The sequence below is a fragment of the Carcharodon carcharias genome, chromosome 13 (assembly GCF_017639515.1).
Source record: "Carcharodon carcharias isolate sCarCar2 chromosome 13, sCarCar2.pri, whole genome shotgun sequence".
In the NCBI taxonomy this organism is placed as follows: domain Eukaryota; kingdom Metazoa; phylum Chordata; class Chondrichthyes; order Lamniformes; family Lamnidae; genus Carcharodon; species Carcharodon carcharias.
Genome location: NC_054479.1, coordinates 140,757,370 through 140,778,289, shown reverse-complemented (window position 1 = coordinate 140,778,289; position 20,920 = coordinate 140,757,370). Strand labels below are relative to the sequence as shown.

General features: G+C 42.3%; 1 protein-coding gene across 1 annotated transcript; it reads left to right on the top strand.

Moving 5' to 3' along the window:
- The first annotated feature begins 531 nt into the window (after positions 1-531).
- Positions 532-18,986, top strand: ucmaa (upper zone of growth plate and cartilage matrix associated a). Its single transcript, XM_041203178.1, has 5 exons — positions 532-914; positions 1,731-1,796; positions 1,879-1,974; positions 12,365-12,463; positions 18,062-18,986. The coding sequence occupies exons 1-5, from the start codon at positions 857-859 to the stop codon at positions 18,157-18,159; spliced, it is 417 nt and encodes a 138-aa protein (XP_041059112.1). The 5' UTR covers positions 532-856; the 3' UTR covers positions 18,160-18,986.
- Positions 18,987-20,920: the final 1,934 nt, after the last annotated feature.

Below are 20,920 nucleotides of genomic sequence, written 5' to 3'. Positions count from 1 at the left end.
ATTCCAAGTTAATTTTAGCAGGAGTGAAAGTGGAGTCGACATGAATGAATCTGCAACTACTCAAATTCAACGCTACCATCTCCAGCTGGTGGTGTGGAAAAAAATAATAATTGTGAAATGAATATTATCCATTATCAAATTCTCACCAACTGACTGTGTATAATTTCATACGTGGATATTTATTTCATTCCGTGCCACAGGCTGAAGACAAACACTTGACAGAAAAGCACAAGTTGACATCTGGTTTGGGCGTCCGATATTTAATTCTTTGTTGGACTAAATTTTGGGATGTTGCCCTTTTGCAAGGATATTATTCTGTGCGGAAAGTCACTGAATCAGAGATTACTGAAACCCGGTGTGACCCGCTGCTTTGGTGCAGAATTGAAATATTATTTCCTTCTCACGGAATTACTTTATTTGGTTTGGTGTTTACACTGAACAACCCTTAACAAAATCGCAGCACATTAAAATCCCTCTCTCTCTCTCCCTCTCTGTTGGAATAAGGTGAACTGGGCATGGATCCAACTTGTGTGTGTTTTTGTCTTACATCTAAGACATATTTAACGCCAGTCATTTATTCTCAATATTGGATGAAAGCCGGTGCAGGGAGGGACACGTGAATGTGCTTCTGGGTTTTGGAGGTGTATGCAGTGGGGCAGAACGCTCCCTGTCTCCGGGGGTGAAGGTGGTGAGAAGCCAAAACCCCACCCCTGTTGAGGTGGAAACTCCAGGAGACGGCCTCCCTCTCTCCCTCCCTCCCTCCCTCTCTTAACACATGTGGAATTTTTAAAGCTGCGATTCAGAAACTTGCCCCCCTCCCCTATTGAGGATCCTGAGCAGCGAGAACTCCGCAAAAATGAATTGGAAACAAATCCTTTTCCTTTCCTGCCTGGCGACCGTCTTTATCCTGGCGAGTGAGTAAGAACATCGGGAAAAATGCCCTTCAACTCGGGAGGAATCCTGCTCTGTTTGTGTGTGTGTGTGTGTGTGTGTGTGTTTGTGTGTAAAACAATTCAGTGTCTGGAGCTGCGATTTGGAGTTGACTGGGACTCTGGAACCAGAGAAATTGCGGGTCTTTGCAGAGTGACTGTCCCCAGTGAAAGAGGCGATGCTTCCCCCCCCCCCCCCCCCCACCCCCCTCACCCCCACCCCCCTCCTCCTCCTCCTCCTCCTCCTCTTGGGGCTCGGGGCTGCTTTGTTGTTAAAAAGGTTACAGTCTCCACCAGATTCTGAACAGTTAACCTCTCGGTTACGGAGTTTTGCATCAACACATTTAATAAAACGAATTTTTTTTTTTTTTTGGGGGGGGAAGGGTGTTAAAAAGATGCATTTCACTAAAAGTGTAGGAACTGACAGGTGCGGACTGTTTCCCCAGTGATAATGGGATTGTTCACTTGCCTCGCTTGGGGTTGTTTTTTTTTAGACCAGGAGAATTGGGCTATTTCTCCCTAGCGGACTTTAGCTTCCACTCTGACAATGTCGGGGGATGGGGCTCGGTTCTGGAAAATCAGTCCGTTATATTTTGCTCTTGGCTTTAAGCAGCACCAGTCTCCACCGCAGATTCTCATGTGCTAAGGGACACACACCAGCCCTTTCAATCCTCACTGGCTTAAACAAGTGGGACTTGTTCTAGGCTGTAATGTACCTGTCATCACCAAAAATTGAGCGTTTCTCTATCTTTTTTTTCCCACCACCCCCCCCCCCCCACCCCCGTCATTTCTAATCTGTAGTTCTGAAGGAGTCTGAAGGCGCCGCGGTCAAAGTGGACAAAGACATCAAACCGGGAGACAAGGAACGTAAGAAGCATTTCACTGCTGAATAAACATATAAACCCGCTTCTGTCTGCCGCAATGAAAAGTGTCTTTATTGATTCCGCAGGAATGAAGAGGCAGGTTTTCCTCTCTGAAGCCAACGCCTCCAATTTCTTTAAGCGACGGACCAGACGCTCTCCCAAATCCAGGGCTGAAACTTTGGGTGAGTCTGAGGCGTCAGCAACTCCGAGCCGCTCATTTGTGCTTTTTTTTTTAAAGAGGGAACTGTGCTCAGAGAGAGAGAGAGAGAGGGAGAGAGAGAGGGAGGGAGGGAGGGAGAGAGAGAGGGAGGGAGAGGGAGGGAGGGAGAGAGAGAGGGAGAGAGAGAGGGAGGGAGGGAGGGAGAGAGAGAGGGAGGGAGAGAGAGAGAGAGGGGGAGGGAGAGAGAGGGGGAGGGAGAGAGAGAGAGAGGGGGAGGGAGAGAGAGGGGGAGGGAGAGAGAGGGAGGGGGAGAGAGGGAGAGAGAGGGGGAGAGAGGGAGGGAGGGAGAGGGAGAGAGAGAGGGAGGGAGGGAGAGAGAGAGGGGGAGGGAGAGAGAGGGAGGGAGAGAGAAGGAGGGGGAGGGAGAGAGAGAGGGAGGGAGAGAGAGAGGGGGAGGGAGAGAGAGGGAGGGAGGGAGAGAGAGGGGGGAGGGAGAGAGAAGGAGGGAGGGAGAGGGAGAGAGAGGGAGAGAGAGAGAGGGAGGGGGAGGGAGAGAGAGGGGGAGGGAGAGAGAGGGAGGGGGAGAGAGGGAGAGAGAGGGGGAGAGAGGGAGAGAGAGGGAGAGGGAGAGAGAGAGGGAGGGAGGGAGAGGGAGAGAGAGGGAGGGGGAGGGAGAGAGAGAGGGAGGGAGGGAGAGAGGGAGGGAGGGAGAGAGAGGGAGGGGGAGGGAGACAGGGAGGGAGGGAGAGAAAGGGAGAGAGAGGGAGGGCGAGCTGGTGGCATTCAACCTCACTCCGATTAAATTTACTAATCACCCAGTAACTGGAAATTATGATATGGGGACCCAAAAATTCATCAAGTTTCCGTTAATACCTCTCCCCCTTTCCGTTAATACCTCTCTCCGTTAAGCCCTCTCTCCCTCGCCCTGTCCTCTTGTTGCTTTCTCCGCTGGAAGGGTTTCGGAAATTTAGGAATAAAAAAAAAATCCTCAAATATTCTGCGTTCCGAACAGTCTAATATTTTAATAGTGGGAGTTTGGTGTTTCTGTTGGCACACGGTTTATAAGTGCTGAAGAAGGTGGTGTTTATTTCATCGATTAACCTTTGTGGTAGAGGTATAGAGCAGTCAGCTTATATACTGGTCATAGTATAAAATGCCAACAGAAAACTACAGCCCGCCGAAAGTACAGATATATCTGCTGAATGTATATAATAATCTGCGCTATTGTCAGATGTCATTCCTTTTCGAGTTACTTGTGGAACCTGTAGTTTCAGTGGGGCTGTTCTGGGAGGTACAGGACAGGCTGGTGACCTGGGTCATTCCTCGGGGTCTGTTCCAGACATTAACGCCCAGTGGCTTCAAACAGTGGCCCCCATTCACCCCGCCCCAGAATCAAGACGACCACCATTCGGGGCTCAACCCGTCTCCAATCTGAACCCTTTGCCCCTGCCGTACTCATTGTCTACTAAGCCGGTGCTCTGAGGCACTGGTATCCAGAGCAGGGGCTTTATGAGCCGTGATATGGCTGTTTAATAAAACAGTCGTGTCCACTCGCCACCAGCCCTGTCAGTCAGAAAAACTGGCTGTGAAAATCCAATTTGGAGCTGAGCAAGTGGAATTATAATCCCAGAGAAAGTGTGCAGTTTATTGGACAAAATGATTACATTTTGCATTGCTGTTGGAAAGTTTAGTAATGATTATATTATGCATCAAATGTCGAAATATTTTGAAATAATGCAAAAAAAAAGTTCTCAAACTCTGTACATTAAACTGGTTTGGAGTGGGATGTAAAATATAGCTGCATTCACATAGTTATTGGCCTGGGCAGTATCAGTGATAAAACTTTTGTTACCATTGTAAAATTGTAGTCATTTCCAAGAAGGTGATGTTTTGAACGTGGGGTTTCAAAGCCTTTAAGAATTTTTAGAGATCGGTTTTGTTCCCCTTCAGGATAGTCCAAGGCGTTTTACCAAACAAAGGATTAATTTTTGAAGCGTAGTGACTGTTCTATAGGAAAAGTGCAACAGTCATTCTGTACACAAAGGCCCATAAATAAAAAGTGAAGGAATGAGCAGATCATTTCCATTGGGTAACTTTGGTGGAGGCAGGAATGCTGGTTGCCACACCAGCAGAATTCCCTACTCTTCAAATGCTGGGATCATTTTACTTCAGTGAGCAGGTAGACAAGGCCATAATTTCATATTGCATCCAAACAAGACACTCCCAGCCATACCATGCACCATGAGTCATGCCAACCTAGACTATTTGTGTAACTCCATAGTGAAATTTGAATCTGTACCTTCTAACTCAGAGGTGAATCCAGTGCCAACCAAACCAAATAGGAGGAAAGAAAGACTGGGAGAAGCTGAGGATGTTGGGTATCAGCGAGGGGGAGTTTAATTGAACAATTATTTAAATGGTGCGTCTTGGTGAAATGGTACAAGATAGTAAATTAAGTAACCAAAATGATTGGGCAAGAGGCATCCATTTTTGGTACAGTTGCATTTCTGGAACCTAATGGGGAGGTGATAGCATAGTGGTATTGTTGCTGGACTAGTGACCCAGGGTAATGCTCTGGGGACCAGGATTCAAATCCTACCACAGCATTTGGTGAAATTTGATTCAATAAAAAATCTGGAATTAAAAGTCTAATGATGACCATGAAACCGTTGCTGATTGTTGTAAAAATCTAACTGGTTCACTAATCTAAGGAAATCTGCCATCCTTAGCTGGTCTGGCCAACATGTGACACAAGATCCACAGTAATGTGGTTGACCCCTTAACTGCCCTCTGAAATGGCCTAGCTAGCCACCCAGTTGTATCAAACCACTACAGAACTCCCTTCTAACAGCATGGTGGGTGTACTTACACCACAGGGACTGCAGCGGTTCAAGAAGGCTGCTCACCACTGCCTTCTCAAGGGCAATTAGGGATGGGTAACAAATGCTTACCTTGCCAGCAGTGATCACATCTCAAGAGTGAATTTTAAAAATCCCCTTGGATATTAACACAGAACAGGTGGTGTTGCACTGGCTGCCTGTCATACACCTGTCTCCTCGCTGTCTGTTATACACCTGTCAGATAGATATTCAGCTCCAGTGAAATCAATGGAACTGAAACTGCTCATCTGGTGCTACTGACAAAAACTAATTTCACTCCCTCCATGTATTTTAGTATTGAAATTGGCTGTAAACAGAGGTGAATGCAGCCAATCTGCATTCTGTACAAAACTCATATAGCACTCAAATAATGACATTTGATTCACTCCTGAACAAGCACAAATTCCCAGGAGAATATTACACTCCAGGAAATTGAAATTGATTAGGATCTCGACTAGTTTGACCTTTGGACTAAGCTAATTCTTAATATTTGGCTTTTTGCATAGGATCAGCAATATTGATCTAATTTCTTTTTGAAAGTCACACTCTCTCCGTAGACGTAATCTGAAAGTGTCTTTTGATACATCAGATATATTTGGGATTTAATAAGTGCTGTTAAACTGTTAATATTGATTATTTTTCTTTAACTTTTACATATTTTATCTTAAACTTGAATAATCTGAAACGCTTTGGACAAAAGGACATTTTGATTCTTTATAGTAAAATGGTATTTTTTTTAGAGACTTTTTGATGTGTTTTATGGTAAATGAATAAGAAAAGTGTTGTAGTTGATTTGAAATTGCCAAATCCAGCAAAGATGTCAACAGACCGCACCTGACTGTGGCTCGTCTCTGCAACCAGTAGAAGCTTCCATCTAGCTCCTGCCAGAATGTGGGTTTCTGATTCAGTTCAATTCCAATCAGGACAGTCATAGCCACTTCAGTTACACTGCAGCTATTGGTTTGTAGATACTCTCGCCACCATCCGAAACACCAACATTAGCTCCCAATCTCAGAAAGATGGCCCTGGCTATCAAATCTATTACCCATACATGGTACGCCTAGCCATGTCTGGAACTCTGCCAACATATATAAGGATTCTGGCAATCATTTCTAGCCTACTGCCAACGTTAACAATGGGGCTGGGACTCTCTTTGAGGAGCTTCCCACTGTCTACGAGAGCTCTGCCATTTATTTTAACCTATTCTGGGTTTTTACTAAAACATTTAACGTGTCACAGCCAACTAGAACCCCTTCTGTTCATCCTTTATTGAACACAGGAGGTCTGAGACACTGTTAGAATCAGCTCTATGAGCCATTTTATGGCTGTAAAGGAAAATGCCTGTTGGTCACCTGTCAGTCAGTCGATAAGCTATTAGTCACATCAAATACGCCATTACAATCCACGATACCAGCAATTTGAAATATGCCATAGGTGTCTAGAAAGATGCTAGTAGTTTATCCATGCATGGATGGTACTACTGTCGAGAACCATTTTCACAATTCCATCTCCATTGGCTATTTTGCTTCAGAAATATATTTTTCCTTCAATTTTATTGTAATGTTTAGGTTGAATGGGATCATGTTTTGATGCTGATTGGTCCTTGAATGAAAGGATATTTAGGAAATCTGCCTTCAGGCTCTACTGATGCCATTTTGTGGCCGGGTTGAATGAGGGCTGGCAACAGTGGAATGGGATAACTCATTCCTTCTTGTGGGGACATTTCTTGCTCTTTATGAGTCAGTCTGAATTGGATGTGAATACACATTTTAACAATCTATATTTGAACAATCTATGGTACAGTATGTGGTGGATCCAGACTGAATGAAGGTTCTCTCTGGGCTTTACCTTTAAATTGGGTTTACAAAGTATTGTGGTTTAAACACATTTTATTGAAAACTTTTAACATTATGCTGTGGTGGCGATCATATTTACTTTTTCTCCATGTTCCACTTGTTTAGTAAGTATAAACTGAAAGCATATTTTCAAGCAGTAGTAACTCGTTATGCAGAGGTAAGATTTGATAAGTGGTTTTAAAAGTGATTTATATAATTTGGGTCACTTTTCTTAATTGGTCATTTTATCTTAAATCAAAATGGCTTCATAAATAATTCAAATAAACAACAGTTTGAAGTTTCAGAGTGGGATATTTCTTTACAAGCTTATTCAGTGTTAACACAATGAAAAGAAACAGTGAACGCTATGACTCTGTTGAATTTCACAAGCAGGCTGGCTAATTTCATAACACCAACACCAACATCTCTGACAGTGCTGCAGAATTGACAAAACCTCTTCTAAGACTCTGAACCCGCTTCTCATCAGCCACTATGAATCGCGATATGACGTTGGGAAAACTGTGTGAGCTCTGCTGTGCATGAGAATGTTGCCAACTATTTTTTAGTCACCTGACTGGGCTCATGGGGATGCCAGAAGTCTATCTAGAGTTTATTTAACTTGGTGTTAAAAACCATGTTAAAAAAAATCTAAACATCTGCACCATCATTTAAAGATTAGAATTTAATGATATAACAAGGAGACAAACAAATTTGTACAAGTGGGAGGGGAAGATGGAAGGATGGGATGAGAGGAGTAGAGAATGTGAGCTAGGAAAAGAGTTTTTAAAAAGTTTTAATTGGTCAAAGGTGGGAGTTTAAAATATTAGGAATAATTTCCGTGTTGCTGAAATAAAATATTTAAATGTGATTCTTAGGAAGGGGGTTGTAGAGCATTTGGTATTGGGCCTGTAAGCAACCACTCATCAGAGGGAAGGGAAGATTATTGGTAAAGGGATCAAAGGTTATGGGGAGAAGGCGGGAGAATGGGGTTGAGAAACTTATCAGCCATGATTGAATGGTGGAGCAGACTCGATGGGCCGATTGGCCTAATTTCTGCTCCTATGTCTTATGGTCTTATAAGACAGAAGATCAGAATCAGGATAATGTACAGCATTCTAACTGATCAAATATAGGAACCAGAAATATTCAGAATGAATTTACACATTCATCTGGCATTGGTATTTAAATTAGATGTTAACCATCACTGGAGAATTTGTACATAAGATGAAAAGGCAAATGGTTAAAAAGAACACAATTATATTGAATTATATTTTTCATAGGACATAGGCAATTACAGCATTTGTTGCCCATCCCTAATTGCCCTTGAGAAGGTGGTGGAGAGCTGTCTTCTTGGACTGCTGCAGTCCATGTGGTGTAGGTACACCCACAGTGCTCCCCTTGTCCTTCTAGGTGGTAAAGGTTGAGGATTTGGGAAGGAGGCGTGGCAAGTTTCTGTAGTGCAACTTGTAGCTGGTACCACTGTGTTGCCACTGTGTGTTTGTGGTGGAGCAAGTAACTGTTTAAGGTGGTGGATGGGGTGCCGATCAAATGGGTGGTTCAAGCTGAGTGTTGTTGGAGTTGCATTCATCCAAGCAAGTGAGAAGTATTCCATCACACTCCTGAATTGTGCCTTGTAGATGGCGGACATCCTTTAGGGAGTCAGGAGGTGAGTTACTCGCCACAGGATTCCCAGTTTCTGACCTGCTCTTTTAGTTACGGTATTTATATGACTGGTCCAGTTAAGTTTCTAATCAATGGTAACCCCCAGGATGGTTGATGGTTAGGGGATTCAGTGATGGGAATGCCATTGAATGTCAAAGGAAGATGTTTAGATTCTCTCTTTTTGAAGATGGTCATTGCCTTGCACTGTGCAATCATGGTGAACATCTCCACTTCTGACCTTATAATGGAGAGAAAGTTACTGGTGAAGCAGCTGAGTATCATTAGGCCTAGGACTACTCTGAGCAACCTCTGCAGCAATGTCCTGGGCGTGAGATTAATGACCTTCAACAGCCACAGCCTTTGCATTAGGTATGACTCCAACCAGTGGTGAGTTTTCTTCCCGATTCCTACTGTCTTCAATTTTGCTAAGGTTCCTTGATGCCACACATGGTCAAATGCTGCCTTGATTTCAAGGGCATCCCTCTCACCTCACTTCTAGCATTCAGCCTTCTGCTCATGTTTGGACCAAGGCTGTAATGAGATCAGGAGCTGAGTGGCCTAGCGGAATCCAACTGAGTAGGTTATTACTGAATAAGTGCCGCTTGATAGCACAACGGCATCTTCCATCACTTTTCTGATGATCAAGAGTAGACTAATGGGGCTGTAATTGGCCTGATTTGATTTGTTATAATTTTTATGTGCAGGACTTACCTGGGCAATTTTCCACATTGTCGTATAGATGCTAGTGTTGTGGCTGTGTTGGAACCGCTTGGTAGGAATGCCGCTCATTCTGGGACACAAGCTTTCTGTAACACAGCTGGAATATTGTCAGGGCCCATGGCCTTTGCAGTAACCAGTGCCTTCAGCCGTTTCTTGATATCACATGAAATGAATTGAATAGGCTGAAGACTGACATCTGTGGTGCTGTGGATCTCAGGAGGAGGCCGAGATGGATCATCCAGGTGGCAATTCTGACTGAAGATGTTTGCAGATGCTTCACCCTTGTTTTTACACTGATGTGCTGGGCTCCGCCATTATTGAAGATGGAGATATTTGTGGTGCCCCCCCCTTCCACGGGTTACTTAATTACCCATCACCGTTCTTATTTAAATTTAATTCGTGGAATGTGAGTGTCACTGGCTTGGCCAGCATTTATTGTCCATCCCTAGTTGCCCTTGAGAAGGTGGTGATGAGCTGCCTTCTTGAGCCGCTGTAGTCCATGTGGTGTAGGTACACCCACAGTGCTGTTAGGAAGGGAGTTCCAGGATTTTGACCAAGCAACAGTGAAGGAACGGCGATATACTTCCAAGTCAGGATGGTGATTGGCTTGGAGGGAAATTCCAGGTGGTGGTGTTCCCATGTGTCTGCTGCCCTTGTCCTTCTAGATGGTAATGGTTTTGTGTTTGGAAGGTGCTGTCTAAGGAGCCTTGGTGAGTTCCTGCAGTGCATCTTATAGACGGTACACACTGCTGCTACTGTGCATCTCTGGTGGAGTGAATGAATGTTTGTGGATGGGGTGCCAATCAAGTGGGCTGCTTTGTCCTGCATGGCATCAAGCTTCTTATGTGTTGTTGGAGGGGATGCACTCATCCAGGCAAGTGGGGACTTTTCCATCACACTCCTGGCCTGTGCCTTGTAGATAGTGGACAGGCTTTGGGGAGTCAGGAGATGAGATACTTGCCACAGAATTCCCAGCCTCTGACATGCTCTTGTAGCCACAGTATTTATATAGCTGAGTCCAGTTCAATTTCTGGTCAATAGTAATCTCCAGGATGTTGATTGCGAGGGATTCAGTGATGGTAATGCCATTGAATGTCAAGGGGCGATGGTTAGATTCTCTCATCAGAGATAGTCATTGCCTGACACTTGTGTGGTATGAATATTACTTGCCACTCGTCAGCCCAAGCCTGATTATTGTTCAGGTCTTGTTGCATTTGTACATGGGCTGCTTCAGTATCTGAGAAGTCGCAAATGGTGCTGAACATTGTGCAATCATCAGCGAACATCCCCACTTCTGACATTTTGATGAAAGGAAGGTTATTGATGAAGCAGCTGAAAATGGTTGGGTCGAGGACACTACCCTGAGGAACTCCTGCAGTGATGTCCTGGAACTGAGATGATTGACCTCCAACAACCACAATCATCTTCCTTTGTGGTGAGTATGACTCCAACCAGCAGAGTTTTCCCCTGATTCCCATTGATTCATTGTGCTAGGACTCCTTGATGCCACTCGGTCAAATGCTGCCTTGATGTTAAGGGCAGTCACTCTCACCTCACCTCTAAAGTTTTAGCTCTTACATCCATTCATGACTGGATATAGCAGAACTGCAGAATTTTGATCTGATCCTTTGGTTCTGGGATCACTTAGCTCTGTCTACTTTCTTTGTTTAATAAGCAAGTAGTCCTGTGTTGTAGCTTCATCAGGTTGACACCTCATTTTTAGGTATGTCTGGTGCTGCTCCTGGCATGTCCTCCTGCACTCTTCTTTGAACCAGGGTTCATCCCCTGGCTTGATGGTAATGGTAGAGTGGGGGCTATGTCAGGCCATGAGGTTACAGATTGTGTTCGAGTACAATTCTGCTGCTGCTAATGGCCCACAGCATCTCATGGATGCCCAATTTTGAGCTTCTAGATCTGTTCTGAATCTGTCCCATTTAGCACAATGGCATTGTCACACAGCATAATTAATGGAGGGTATCCTCAGTGTGAAACTTCGTCTCCATGAAGACTGTGTGGTTATCACTCCTACCAATACTGTTTAGACAGATGAATCTCTGAGAGGTCAATTGGTGAGACTGTGATTAAATAGGTTTTACCCTCTTGTTGGTTCCCTCACCACCTGCTGCAGCCCCAATCCAGCAGTTTTAGGACTTGACCAGCTCAGTCAGTAGTGGTGCTAGCAAGCTACACTTGATGCTGGACATTGAAGTCACCCACCCATAGTACATTCTGTGCCCTTGCCAACCTGAGTGCTTCCTCCAAGTGGTTTTCAACGTAGAGGAGCACTGATTCATCAGCTGAGGGAGGGCAGTATGTTGTAATCAGCAAGTTTTCTTGCCCATGTTTGACCTAATGCCATGAAACCTCATGGTGTCCGGAGTCAATGTTGAGGACTACCAGGGCAACTCTCCTGACTGCAGAACATTGTGCTGCCACCTCTGGTGGGTCTGTTCTGCTGGTGGGACAGGACATAACCAGGATTGGTGATGCAGCCAGTATGAGATGGTGAGTATGACTATGTCATGCCATTGTTTGACCAGTCTGTGAGCCAGTTCTCCCAACTTTGGCTCTAGCCCCCAGATGTTGAGGAATTTGCTGGGACAGTTGGGCATGGTGTGCGATTGTTGTTTCTGCTGCTTACATGGTTGCCTGATGGTCCATCTGGTTTCATTCCTATTCACCTTTTGGTAATGGTTTGGTGTTTCAGACGCATTTTGGACATTTCAGAGGCAGCCACACTGTGGTGGATTTGGAATCACATGTAGGCCAGACCCAGTAAAGATGTCCAATTTCCTTCCTAAAGGAAGGAACTGAACCAGCTGTATTTTTACAACAATCCAATTCATAGTCAGAAACTATTCATTACTGAGACAAGTGTTTTTTTCCATTCCAGATTTATTAAATAAATTAAAATTTCACCAGCTGCCTTGGTGAATTAGTCCAGGCCTCGGGATTACTAGTCCAGTTAGATTACCAGTACTCCACCACCACCCTCTCTGTGCTTTCTGTACTTTTTCCATAACCTGCTGTACTTTAAAATGATTTTCTGACAAATTGTTGTATGAGGAAGTCTCCTCAAAAAATCAGGATTGTGTTACTTAATTTTAAAGTTCATCATCTTGATTAAAGATGCATAAACCAGTTTTAAATTCATTTTAGCATCATAACAAATTATTTTAATTGCCTACATCAAAATAATCCATACCTTGTTTTAAATAAAAAAGTTAGATAATCGTCGCAATCATTTACATTCGAAATATGTGCAGTGGCAAAGGCATGAACCTCAAAACATGTTTAAAACCTCTTTTTCTTGCAGCTGAGAACAGACAAAGGCTTGCAGCTGATGAACGAAGGAAGGAATATCATGAGGAGCAGCTGAATGAATGGGAGAATTTTGTAGAAGAGGAGCAAGATGGTAAGGAATCAAAAACTAGATGCGAAGTAAAGTGAAGGATGAAGTGAGAAATAGTTTATACAGTTAATTTAAAAAATACAAAATTCTTAGCATTGCTAGCTTTTTAAAAACCTCTTTTTATGTTGCAATGTTCTCCAGCTCAGATTTTTGATAGTCAGACTGCTGCCTCTGTGTAACTTTAACGGTCATAAGATGTTTGGCATTGGTCTCCACTGAACTTCTGTTTGATTTTCCTTTCTCAACTGCATGGAAGGACTTCACTTCTGAACACTGGCTTCCCCATTTTTAAATGTGACTGGCAACTCACTGTGAAATGATGTTTCACCGCTCCACAGTTGTTCGTGCTGGAGGTTATTGTCCAACTGTGTTGTCCTGCAAATAATCTCTGCTGAATTAGCAAGGTCTTTGAACATAGTTGTCAAATTTATGTAGACAACTGCAGAAAAACTGTGTGCGCTAAATTGGTTTCATTTGTGTGGTTTTCCACACAGTGAATAGGGGGTAGAACCAAGATACTTTTCTGATGGCGAATAATCGTTAATAGCAGAGTTAACCCATGCTATGATGATGCATTCTTTACAAACTGTCCACAATCCTGGAGGTAATAGTCAGGAACAAGTTATCCTTTCAAAGCATGGCAAAGTAGGGCCTGGGATGGTGGAAAATGGAAAATTTGGATAAAAGGATAGACAAGACTAGACCAGCATCAACTCTGACATCCCTCTAATGGAGAAACACTGAGGATTTGTATTTAGAAACTCAGGACGTTCAGTTAGTCTTGTGCACTTCAGACTGATGGGTTGAAAATCTTTTCTGCCTGCACAATGTAAAACCCTACATCAAGGTGTCTGAGCAGTTGTAGGTGACAGCATGGTAGCTTCCAGCATTAAACAGTGCCTAAATTGGCACTCTCCCTTGGAGAGATGGCTGATGCTGAGAAATGTAAAAATGTCACACTGGTGCAGTGCGGGACACCCTTCTGAGTTTAGGACAATGTTGAGGCAGAGCAGCAGAAACTTTACCCCACATTTAGCCATGCTACAGTAGGCTTGAAGGTGTTTGAAACTGTTACTGAATAACTGAAGTGGAATGTATTCCATTCCTCATATGATATCCTGCAGCCTAATGATCACTGAAGTACTGAAGATATATCCCCAGGTAATATTTTTCTTTCCCCTTGTTCTCAAATATATTAGGTGTGGAACTTGGTTTACGCTGGCCTTATGGCATGAACTGGGTACAAAGAATTGAACTCTGTAGGTTGGCCCAAGACCCATCTGATATTGGGCCCTGTGCCTGATCTAGATCAGACTAGCAAGTTTCTAATGCTTACTAGGCATCCTCAGGCTGTCTAACTACATGGAGGACAACTAAAGTAGAATATCAGATAACAACAGTTTTAAATTGGTTTCACATATGAACGTGCAGGCACCTTGCATTTATATAGTACCTTTAACATAGTAAAATGTTCCAAAGAGAAACAAAATTTGACTTCACGTGATGAAATATTAGTACAGTTGACCAAAAGCACGATCAAAGAGGTGGGTGTTAAACAGCATCTTGAAGGAGATAAAGGTGGAGAGGCAGTGAGGACAGGAGTGGGAGGGTTTTTGTTAGGGGAGACTTTGGAAAATTAAAGAGAAAGGACAAGGCAATAGGTCATGAAATGCTAATCAGAGTATCACAGGAAGGCACAGAGCATACAAATTTAAAGGAAATAAGATTAGATACAAAAAATGGTAAAAAGACAGAATTAAAAGCTCTTTATTTGAATGCTAACAGCATTCATAACAAGATGGATGAATTAATAGCACAAAAATAAATTAGTATGATATGATCACCATTACAGAGATGTGGTTACAAGGTGGCTAAGGCTTGGGATCTGAATATTCAGGGATATTTGACACTTTGGAAGGACTGAAAGGGGAGAGGGGCAGGGGAGAGAGCTCTGTTAACAAATGATGCACTCAGTACAATAGTGCGTCAGTACAATTGGTTCAGAAGATCAAGATGTAGAATCAGTTTGGGTGGAGACAAAAAATAGCACAGGAAGGAAGTCACTGGTGGGAGTAGTTTATAGGCTTCATAACCAGTAGTTACATTATAGAATAGAGTATAAATTAAGAAATAATGGGGACTTGTAAGGAAGGCACTGAAATAATTGTGGGTGATTTTAATCTTCAAACACATTGGACAAAGCAAATTGGCAAAGATAACCTGGAGCATCAGTTCACAGAGTGTATTCGGGACAGTGTTTTAGAACAATATTTCTGAAACCAAGCAGACAGCAGGTTATGTTAGACCTGGTAACGTGCAATGAGACAGATTAATTAATGATCTGATAGGAAAGGATCCTCTGGGCAAGAGTGATCATAACATGAAAGAATTTCACATTCAGTTTGAGGGTGGGAAATGTGGGTATAAAACTAATGACTTAAACTTAAATAAAGGCAACTACAAGGGTATTAAGATGGGGTTGGCTAAAATGGACTGGGAAAATAGGTTAAAAGGTAAGATGGTAGAGAAGCAGTGACAGACATTTAGGGTGCTTTTTCATAATTCCATAATTCCTATGAGAAGGGTACACCATCTGTGGCTAACCGAGGAAGTTAGGGATGATATAAAATTTAAAGGAAATGCATACAGTGTTAATGGTAGGCCAGAAGATTGGGAAATCTTTAGAAACCAGTGAAGAATGACTAAAGAGCAAAATTAGGTAAAGAGAAAAAACTAGCACTATATATAAAAAGCAGACAGTGAAAACTTTTACAAGTGTATAAACATTTGGCAGATGAAGTATCATGTGGGAAAATGTGAAGTTGTCTACTTTGGCAGGAAGAATAGCAAAGCAGAATTAAATGGAGTGAAACTGAAGAGTGCTGCAGTACAGAGGGATCTGGGTGTCCTCATACATGAATCACAAAAATTAGCATGTAGGTAAAGCAATTAATTAGAAAGGCAAATAGAATGTTGGCCTTCATTGCAAGGGGGATGACGTATTAAAGTAGGGAAGTCTTGCTACAACTGGAGGTCATTGGACCACACCTGGGGCAGGATTTTGTCTTTGGCAGGCGGACTCAGAGGGGGCAGGTGGGAAGCTGACCACCGCCTGCGATCGGCACCACACCAATTAAGGCCCGCCCAGTGTGAAATGTGAGCGGCAGCGCTGAGCACTGCCTGTGTGGGGAGGGGGCAAGTGGGCCGAGCGCGAACTTCATGCATGCGCACGAGTGAACGCTGTGTAATCTCTCTGAGGCACGAAGCTGCCTCAGGGAGATGAAGAGACATGAAAAAAAATAACAAAACGATATGTAATGAAACATGTCCCCTCATGTGACTCTGTCACATGAGCAGGGACATGTTATTAATAAAAAAATAAAGATTTTACTTTATTTGCATTTGCTTTTGGAAACCTCATCTGGCCCATGGATGATGTTTCCAAAAAAATGCAAAGGCCGCTTGGCCTTTTTGCCTGCCTATCAACTACTAGGTTGGACGGGCAGCAAAAATTTCAATTTAATTGATAACTTAATGGCCTTAACAGGTCTTTTAATTGTCGGCAGGCGCACTGCCAGCTACGTTGCACGTCCATTGACCGAACTATCGCATGACTGCACGTTGATGTCAGCATGCTTGGCCAATGTCAACGCGTGTCATTTCACGCTCAAGAGGACCGGGCGTGTGCCCGTCCACCAAGTGAAAATTTCTGCCCCTGGAGTACTGCGTACAATTTTGGTTTCCTACTTAAGGAGGGATATGCTTGCATCGGAAGCAGTTCAGAGAAAGTTCAGTAGGCTGATTCCTGGGATGAAGGGGCTGCCTTAAGAGGCTAGGTTAAGCAGGTTGAGCCTATACAGATTGGAGTTTAGCAGAATGAGAGATGATCTTATCGAGACGTACAACTCTGGGGGGGTGGTGGGGGGCTCAATAGGGTAGATGCTGAGAAGATGTTGCACAACTCATGGGGGAAATCTAGAACTAGAGGCACAGTTTAAAAATAAAGGGTCTCCATTTAAGATGAGGAGAATTTTTTTTCTCAGAGGGTCATTAGCCTTTGGAATTCCCTTCCTAGTGAGCTGTGGAGGCTGTGTCATTGAACATATTAAAGGCTGAGTTAGGCAGATTTCTGATCAACAAGGGAGTCAAGAATTTTGGGGTGTGGTGGGGGGGTGGTGGCGTTAGTGTGTAGAAAAGTGGAGTTAAGATTACAATCAGAAACAGGCTCGAGGGGCCAAATGGCCTTCTCATGCTTCTATATCTTATGAGGTTTAGGGAGAGAATTTCAAAGCTTAGGGCCTAGGCAGCCAAAGGTGCAGTCATCATTGGTGGAATGGTGAAAATCAGGATGTGTAAGAGACCGGAATTAGAGTTCAGAGATCTTGGATGGTTGTGGGGCTGGAGAAGGTTACAGAGATAGGCAAGGGGGAGACCCTGGAGGGATTCGAAAACCAGGATGAGAATTTTAAAATTGAGGTCCTGCTGGACCAGTAGCTAATCGAGGTCATTGAACACACATGGGTGAACAGAACTTGATGTGAATTACAATACAGATAGCAGAGTTTTGGGTGAGCTGAAGTTTATGGAAGGCCCACCAGGAGAGAGCTGGAATAGTTCAGCCTGGAGGTAACAAAGGTACAGTTGAGGAGTTCCAGCAGTAGATTAGCTGAAATGGTGTGGGGATGTACAATGTTATAATGTGGAAGTAGATGGTCTTGGTGCTGAAGGATCCTGGGTTGGAGACTCAGCTCAGGGTCAAGTGGGTTTCGAATTACAATGAGGCTTAGCTATGTTATTATGAAATAAGATTTGCAGAGCAGGTAACACTGATAACTATCAATGCTGACAAGTGATATTTAGTGAATCTAACCAGTTTGTCAAGAGTATAAAGCAGCTTATTCTCAGACCACAGAATCTTTACTGAAACCTAAGATTAAAAAAGAACTAAATATGTATCATTATTAAGGGTTTATGATGATTCTTTGGTTTTAATAGCGATGGGGTTCCCACTGTGGGAGGGAAATGTATATAGTCATTGAGAGCATTAAGTGTATTCAGACACACTCACAACTGTTATTTTATGTAATATTTATCATCCATCTTGCTCTACAGTTACATGTCTGGGCGTTTGAAACACTACTTTAAACAGCACTTAACTTCAAACAGCTATTGAAAGCAGCTGGCACATACTACAGTTGTCCATTATATTAAAAAAGTCATCCTCATCTTGGACTCTGGTAAAATTTACTTTAGCATTGGATTGCCATGCTGTGATGTTTTATCTACTTGTTCACAAGTATTGCCAACGTACAACGTTACTACACGAGAAAGAGATATTGGGACTGCATGTGCACTTTCTGGAAGAAGTAAAACTATTTCACCGGTAGACATTCAGTATACACTGTTTCAGTCCAATGAATGTACCAGATAAACAGTTGTGCTGCTGGTGCCTTTGACTTGCCAAGAAAGATTACTGTATGATCCACAGTCTGTGCTAGGATAAATCTGGAAAATTGTGATGGTAATGAAAATAATCCTTTTCTTTAATTAGCTAATTAACAATTTCAATCTAATCCTTTTCTTCTTCTAATTATTCCATAGAACAATATGAAAGGACCCGTGAAAATGTTGAGTCATGGCGTCAATGGCACTATGATGGTCTCTACCCTCCATACCAGTACAACCGCCACATTTATTAAAAGAAACCAGTGAGATATAGTTTGTTTAGTCAGAGTTGAAACTGCATATTATGATATAAAGCTACATCATGTACAGACTGGGTATGTCTTAACAGATTTGGGGTTCTACCATATCATTTAAGCTCTCTTCAAAGTGGCAATATAAGCATGAAGAATCAAACTATGTTTTTGATTTGTTGCGTACAGCTTCTATAGGGCATAGCTTTGATAAATACAGTAAAGCTCTCTTTCCATTTTTTAACAAATTCATAAGTTTGAAGTATTTTCATAAAAAAAAACTTGTAACATTTTGTCGTGAAGAAGAATAATAAAAGTTGCCTGTGGCAATCTCCCTTAAATAATAGGCATGCACAGAACACCAGACTGCTAAGAAACAGCCAAAGCTTCAGGCTATTCAAATCTTTTCCCTTAGGTCACGGTAGTTTTAAGCTAAGATTTCTTGTATTGAAAGACAACTTTTCTCAGCAACAATTTATATTTATAAAGCACCTTGTTCTTGATAAAACATCCCAAGGCGCTTCGCAGGAGCATTATAAAGCAAAATTAGACACTGAGCCACATAAGATGATATTAGGGCAGATGGCCAAAAGCTTGGTCAAAGAGATAGGTTTTAAGAAGTGTCTTAAAGAGGGAGAGAGGAAGATATGTTTAGAGCGGGAAATCCAGAGCTTAGGGCCCAGGCAGCTGAAGGTACGGCCCCCTTCTCTTCAAATATTTGTGCTGTATAGTTTCCTTTTCACTATATAACTTTTAATTGTGTACTTAAGCTGTACTCCAACTGCATGTAGAATATAAAAACTCAACAGAATAAATATTTTTAACCCCAATGTTTTGGTTCGTACTAAGTTTGTTAAAAGTGTAACAGTGAATTATTAACCCATTGGTGTCAAGCTCCATAATTGGTGACAGAAGCTGACACTGCTGAGGGCAAAATGTGCTGGTTTTCTTAAAGCAAAATGTAATGATAAGTAAAATAATAAAGTTGGCCAGTCTGTCTTGTTAATCCAAGAAATTTAGATATTGTATTCAAGTCCACAGATCTAGAAACCCAATAAATTATAATGTTACCATGTCTCACGTTTTTACACTCCAAACACAGTAACTATTTACAACACAAAAACAAAAATACCTGGAAAAACTCAGCAGGTCTGGCAGCATCTGCGGAGAGGGACACAGTTAACGCTTCCAGTCCGAATGACCCTTCAACAGATTATTTAGCTGGCTTCACTCAGTATCACTCACTCCATTCAAGGACTTGGGATATTCAAACCCGGCTGATGCTTCAGTGTAATAGTGAGGGAACACTATATTGTTAAAGTGTTTTCTTTTGGATGAGATATTAAACTCAAGTCTCCATCCATCCAACCATTCCAGCGATCATGAAAGATCTCGTTGAGGGTGTTCATTTCCTCGCCACCATTACCCCAACAAACACCATCAAAACAAATTATTGATTTAAAAAGTCATCTAGATAGGAGAGAGGTCATGAGGCTCACAGGAGTGGCGTATTTAAATCTCAGCTGTCTATAGCTGACAAGAGCAAACTGCTGGTGATGGTAATCACGCCAAATCCTGCTGATTCTTGCCTTAGTGAAAGTGAGCAATCGCTTGCAAAGCAGGTCCACCTCAAGGAATGCAGGAGCTCTGTTCATTTTGATCTTTACACTGAGATCCTAAGACATCAGTTTCTAATCCTGAATTTGGACTTTTTAAAGTAAAACTTGAATTAGCCCATTTAAGCATCCTTATTGCAGTTATACAAACACCTAATCACATGGAACTTTTCTGATTATCTTTATATCACTGGGATATACTTATATTAACAAATATTGAGTGTTGGTAAAATACAAAAGACCTTTATTAGTGCATGATTTGCTGTCAAATATTATTCAATTTTCTGAAGAATTTTTATTTTTACAATTTTTTAATGTAATTAATACAACAAAATGTTGGAAACACACAGACTAACATCAGAACTGGACCGCATCTTTCCATTGCTACATGATCCACATTACAATACTTGAAAAATATATAACTAGCCAGCAAATCGCTTTGTGATGCGTCATTAAATGAGTCAACAGGCAATTAATGAGGTTTTAAAAAAATGGGTTTCTTTTTCATCTCAACCGTGCCCACCGCCCACCCCAAATCAAAGTAGATTAGGTGGAGATTGAGACATTGCTGTGTGGAAAAGTTAATCTAACTGTGGCTACACTTCAAAAGTACTTCATTGGCAGTGAAGTGCTCTGGGATATCGTGAGGTCTCGGAAGCTGTTATATATTCTTTAATACAAGTCCAGAGAATGAGTAATATCATGCTTTTTAGTAATGGGACAATACAGCCAAGTCGTTACCTAATACTTTAAAAGCCAAAACCTTCTAGGAGTTATTAGTGATTAGGAGTGGAGCCCCGACCAATTTGCCCCTTCCTATTCCAAGGGCGACAACTGCAATAACAGTGCCTCAAATTTTACCCCAATTAGATCAGCTGAACCCAGAAGCAAATCTGCAAAGTGATCAGAATTAAAAATATCAGTTTACACAATTTAGTTTTATAAATCAAGTAATTATGTTACAAACTTTAAGCTACATTTTTAGGAGAGTCCAAACTGTTTGGCAAAGACTAAGGCCTGAATATTTGTAACAATGGAAAGAGGCAGCTGCCCATACAAATCAGCAGCTGCCTCCACCCATATCTAATTTTGGTGATTCAGGTGTGTGAAACACGATGTGCGCATGTTAGACCTGATAGGAACAGGTC

Excerpts from the sequence above, each read along its gene's own strand:
- ucmaa (XM_041203178.1), top strand. The coding sequence starts at position 857 with ATGAATTGGAAACAAATCCTTTTCCTTTCCTGCCTGGCGACCGTCTTT. Across the intron at positions 915-1,730 it reads GACCGTCTTTATCCTGGCGA|TTCTGAAGGAGTCTGAAGGC; the intron begins GTGAGTAAGAAC and ends TCTAATCTGTAG. Across the intron at positions 12,464-18,061 it reads TGTAGAAGAGGAGCAAGATG|AACAATATGAAAGGACCCGT; the intron begins GTAAGGAATCAA and ends ATTATTCCATAG.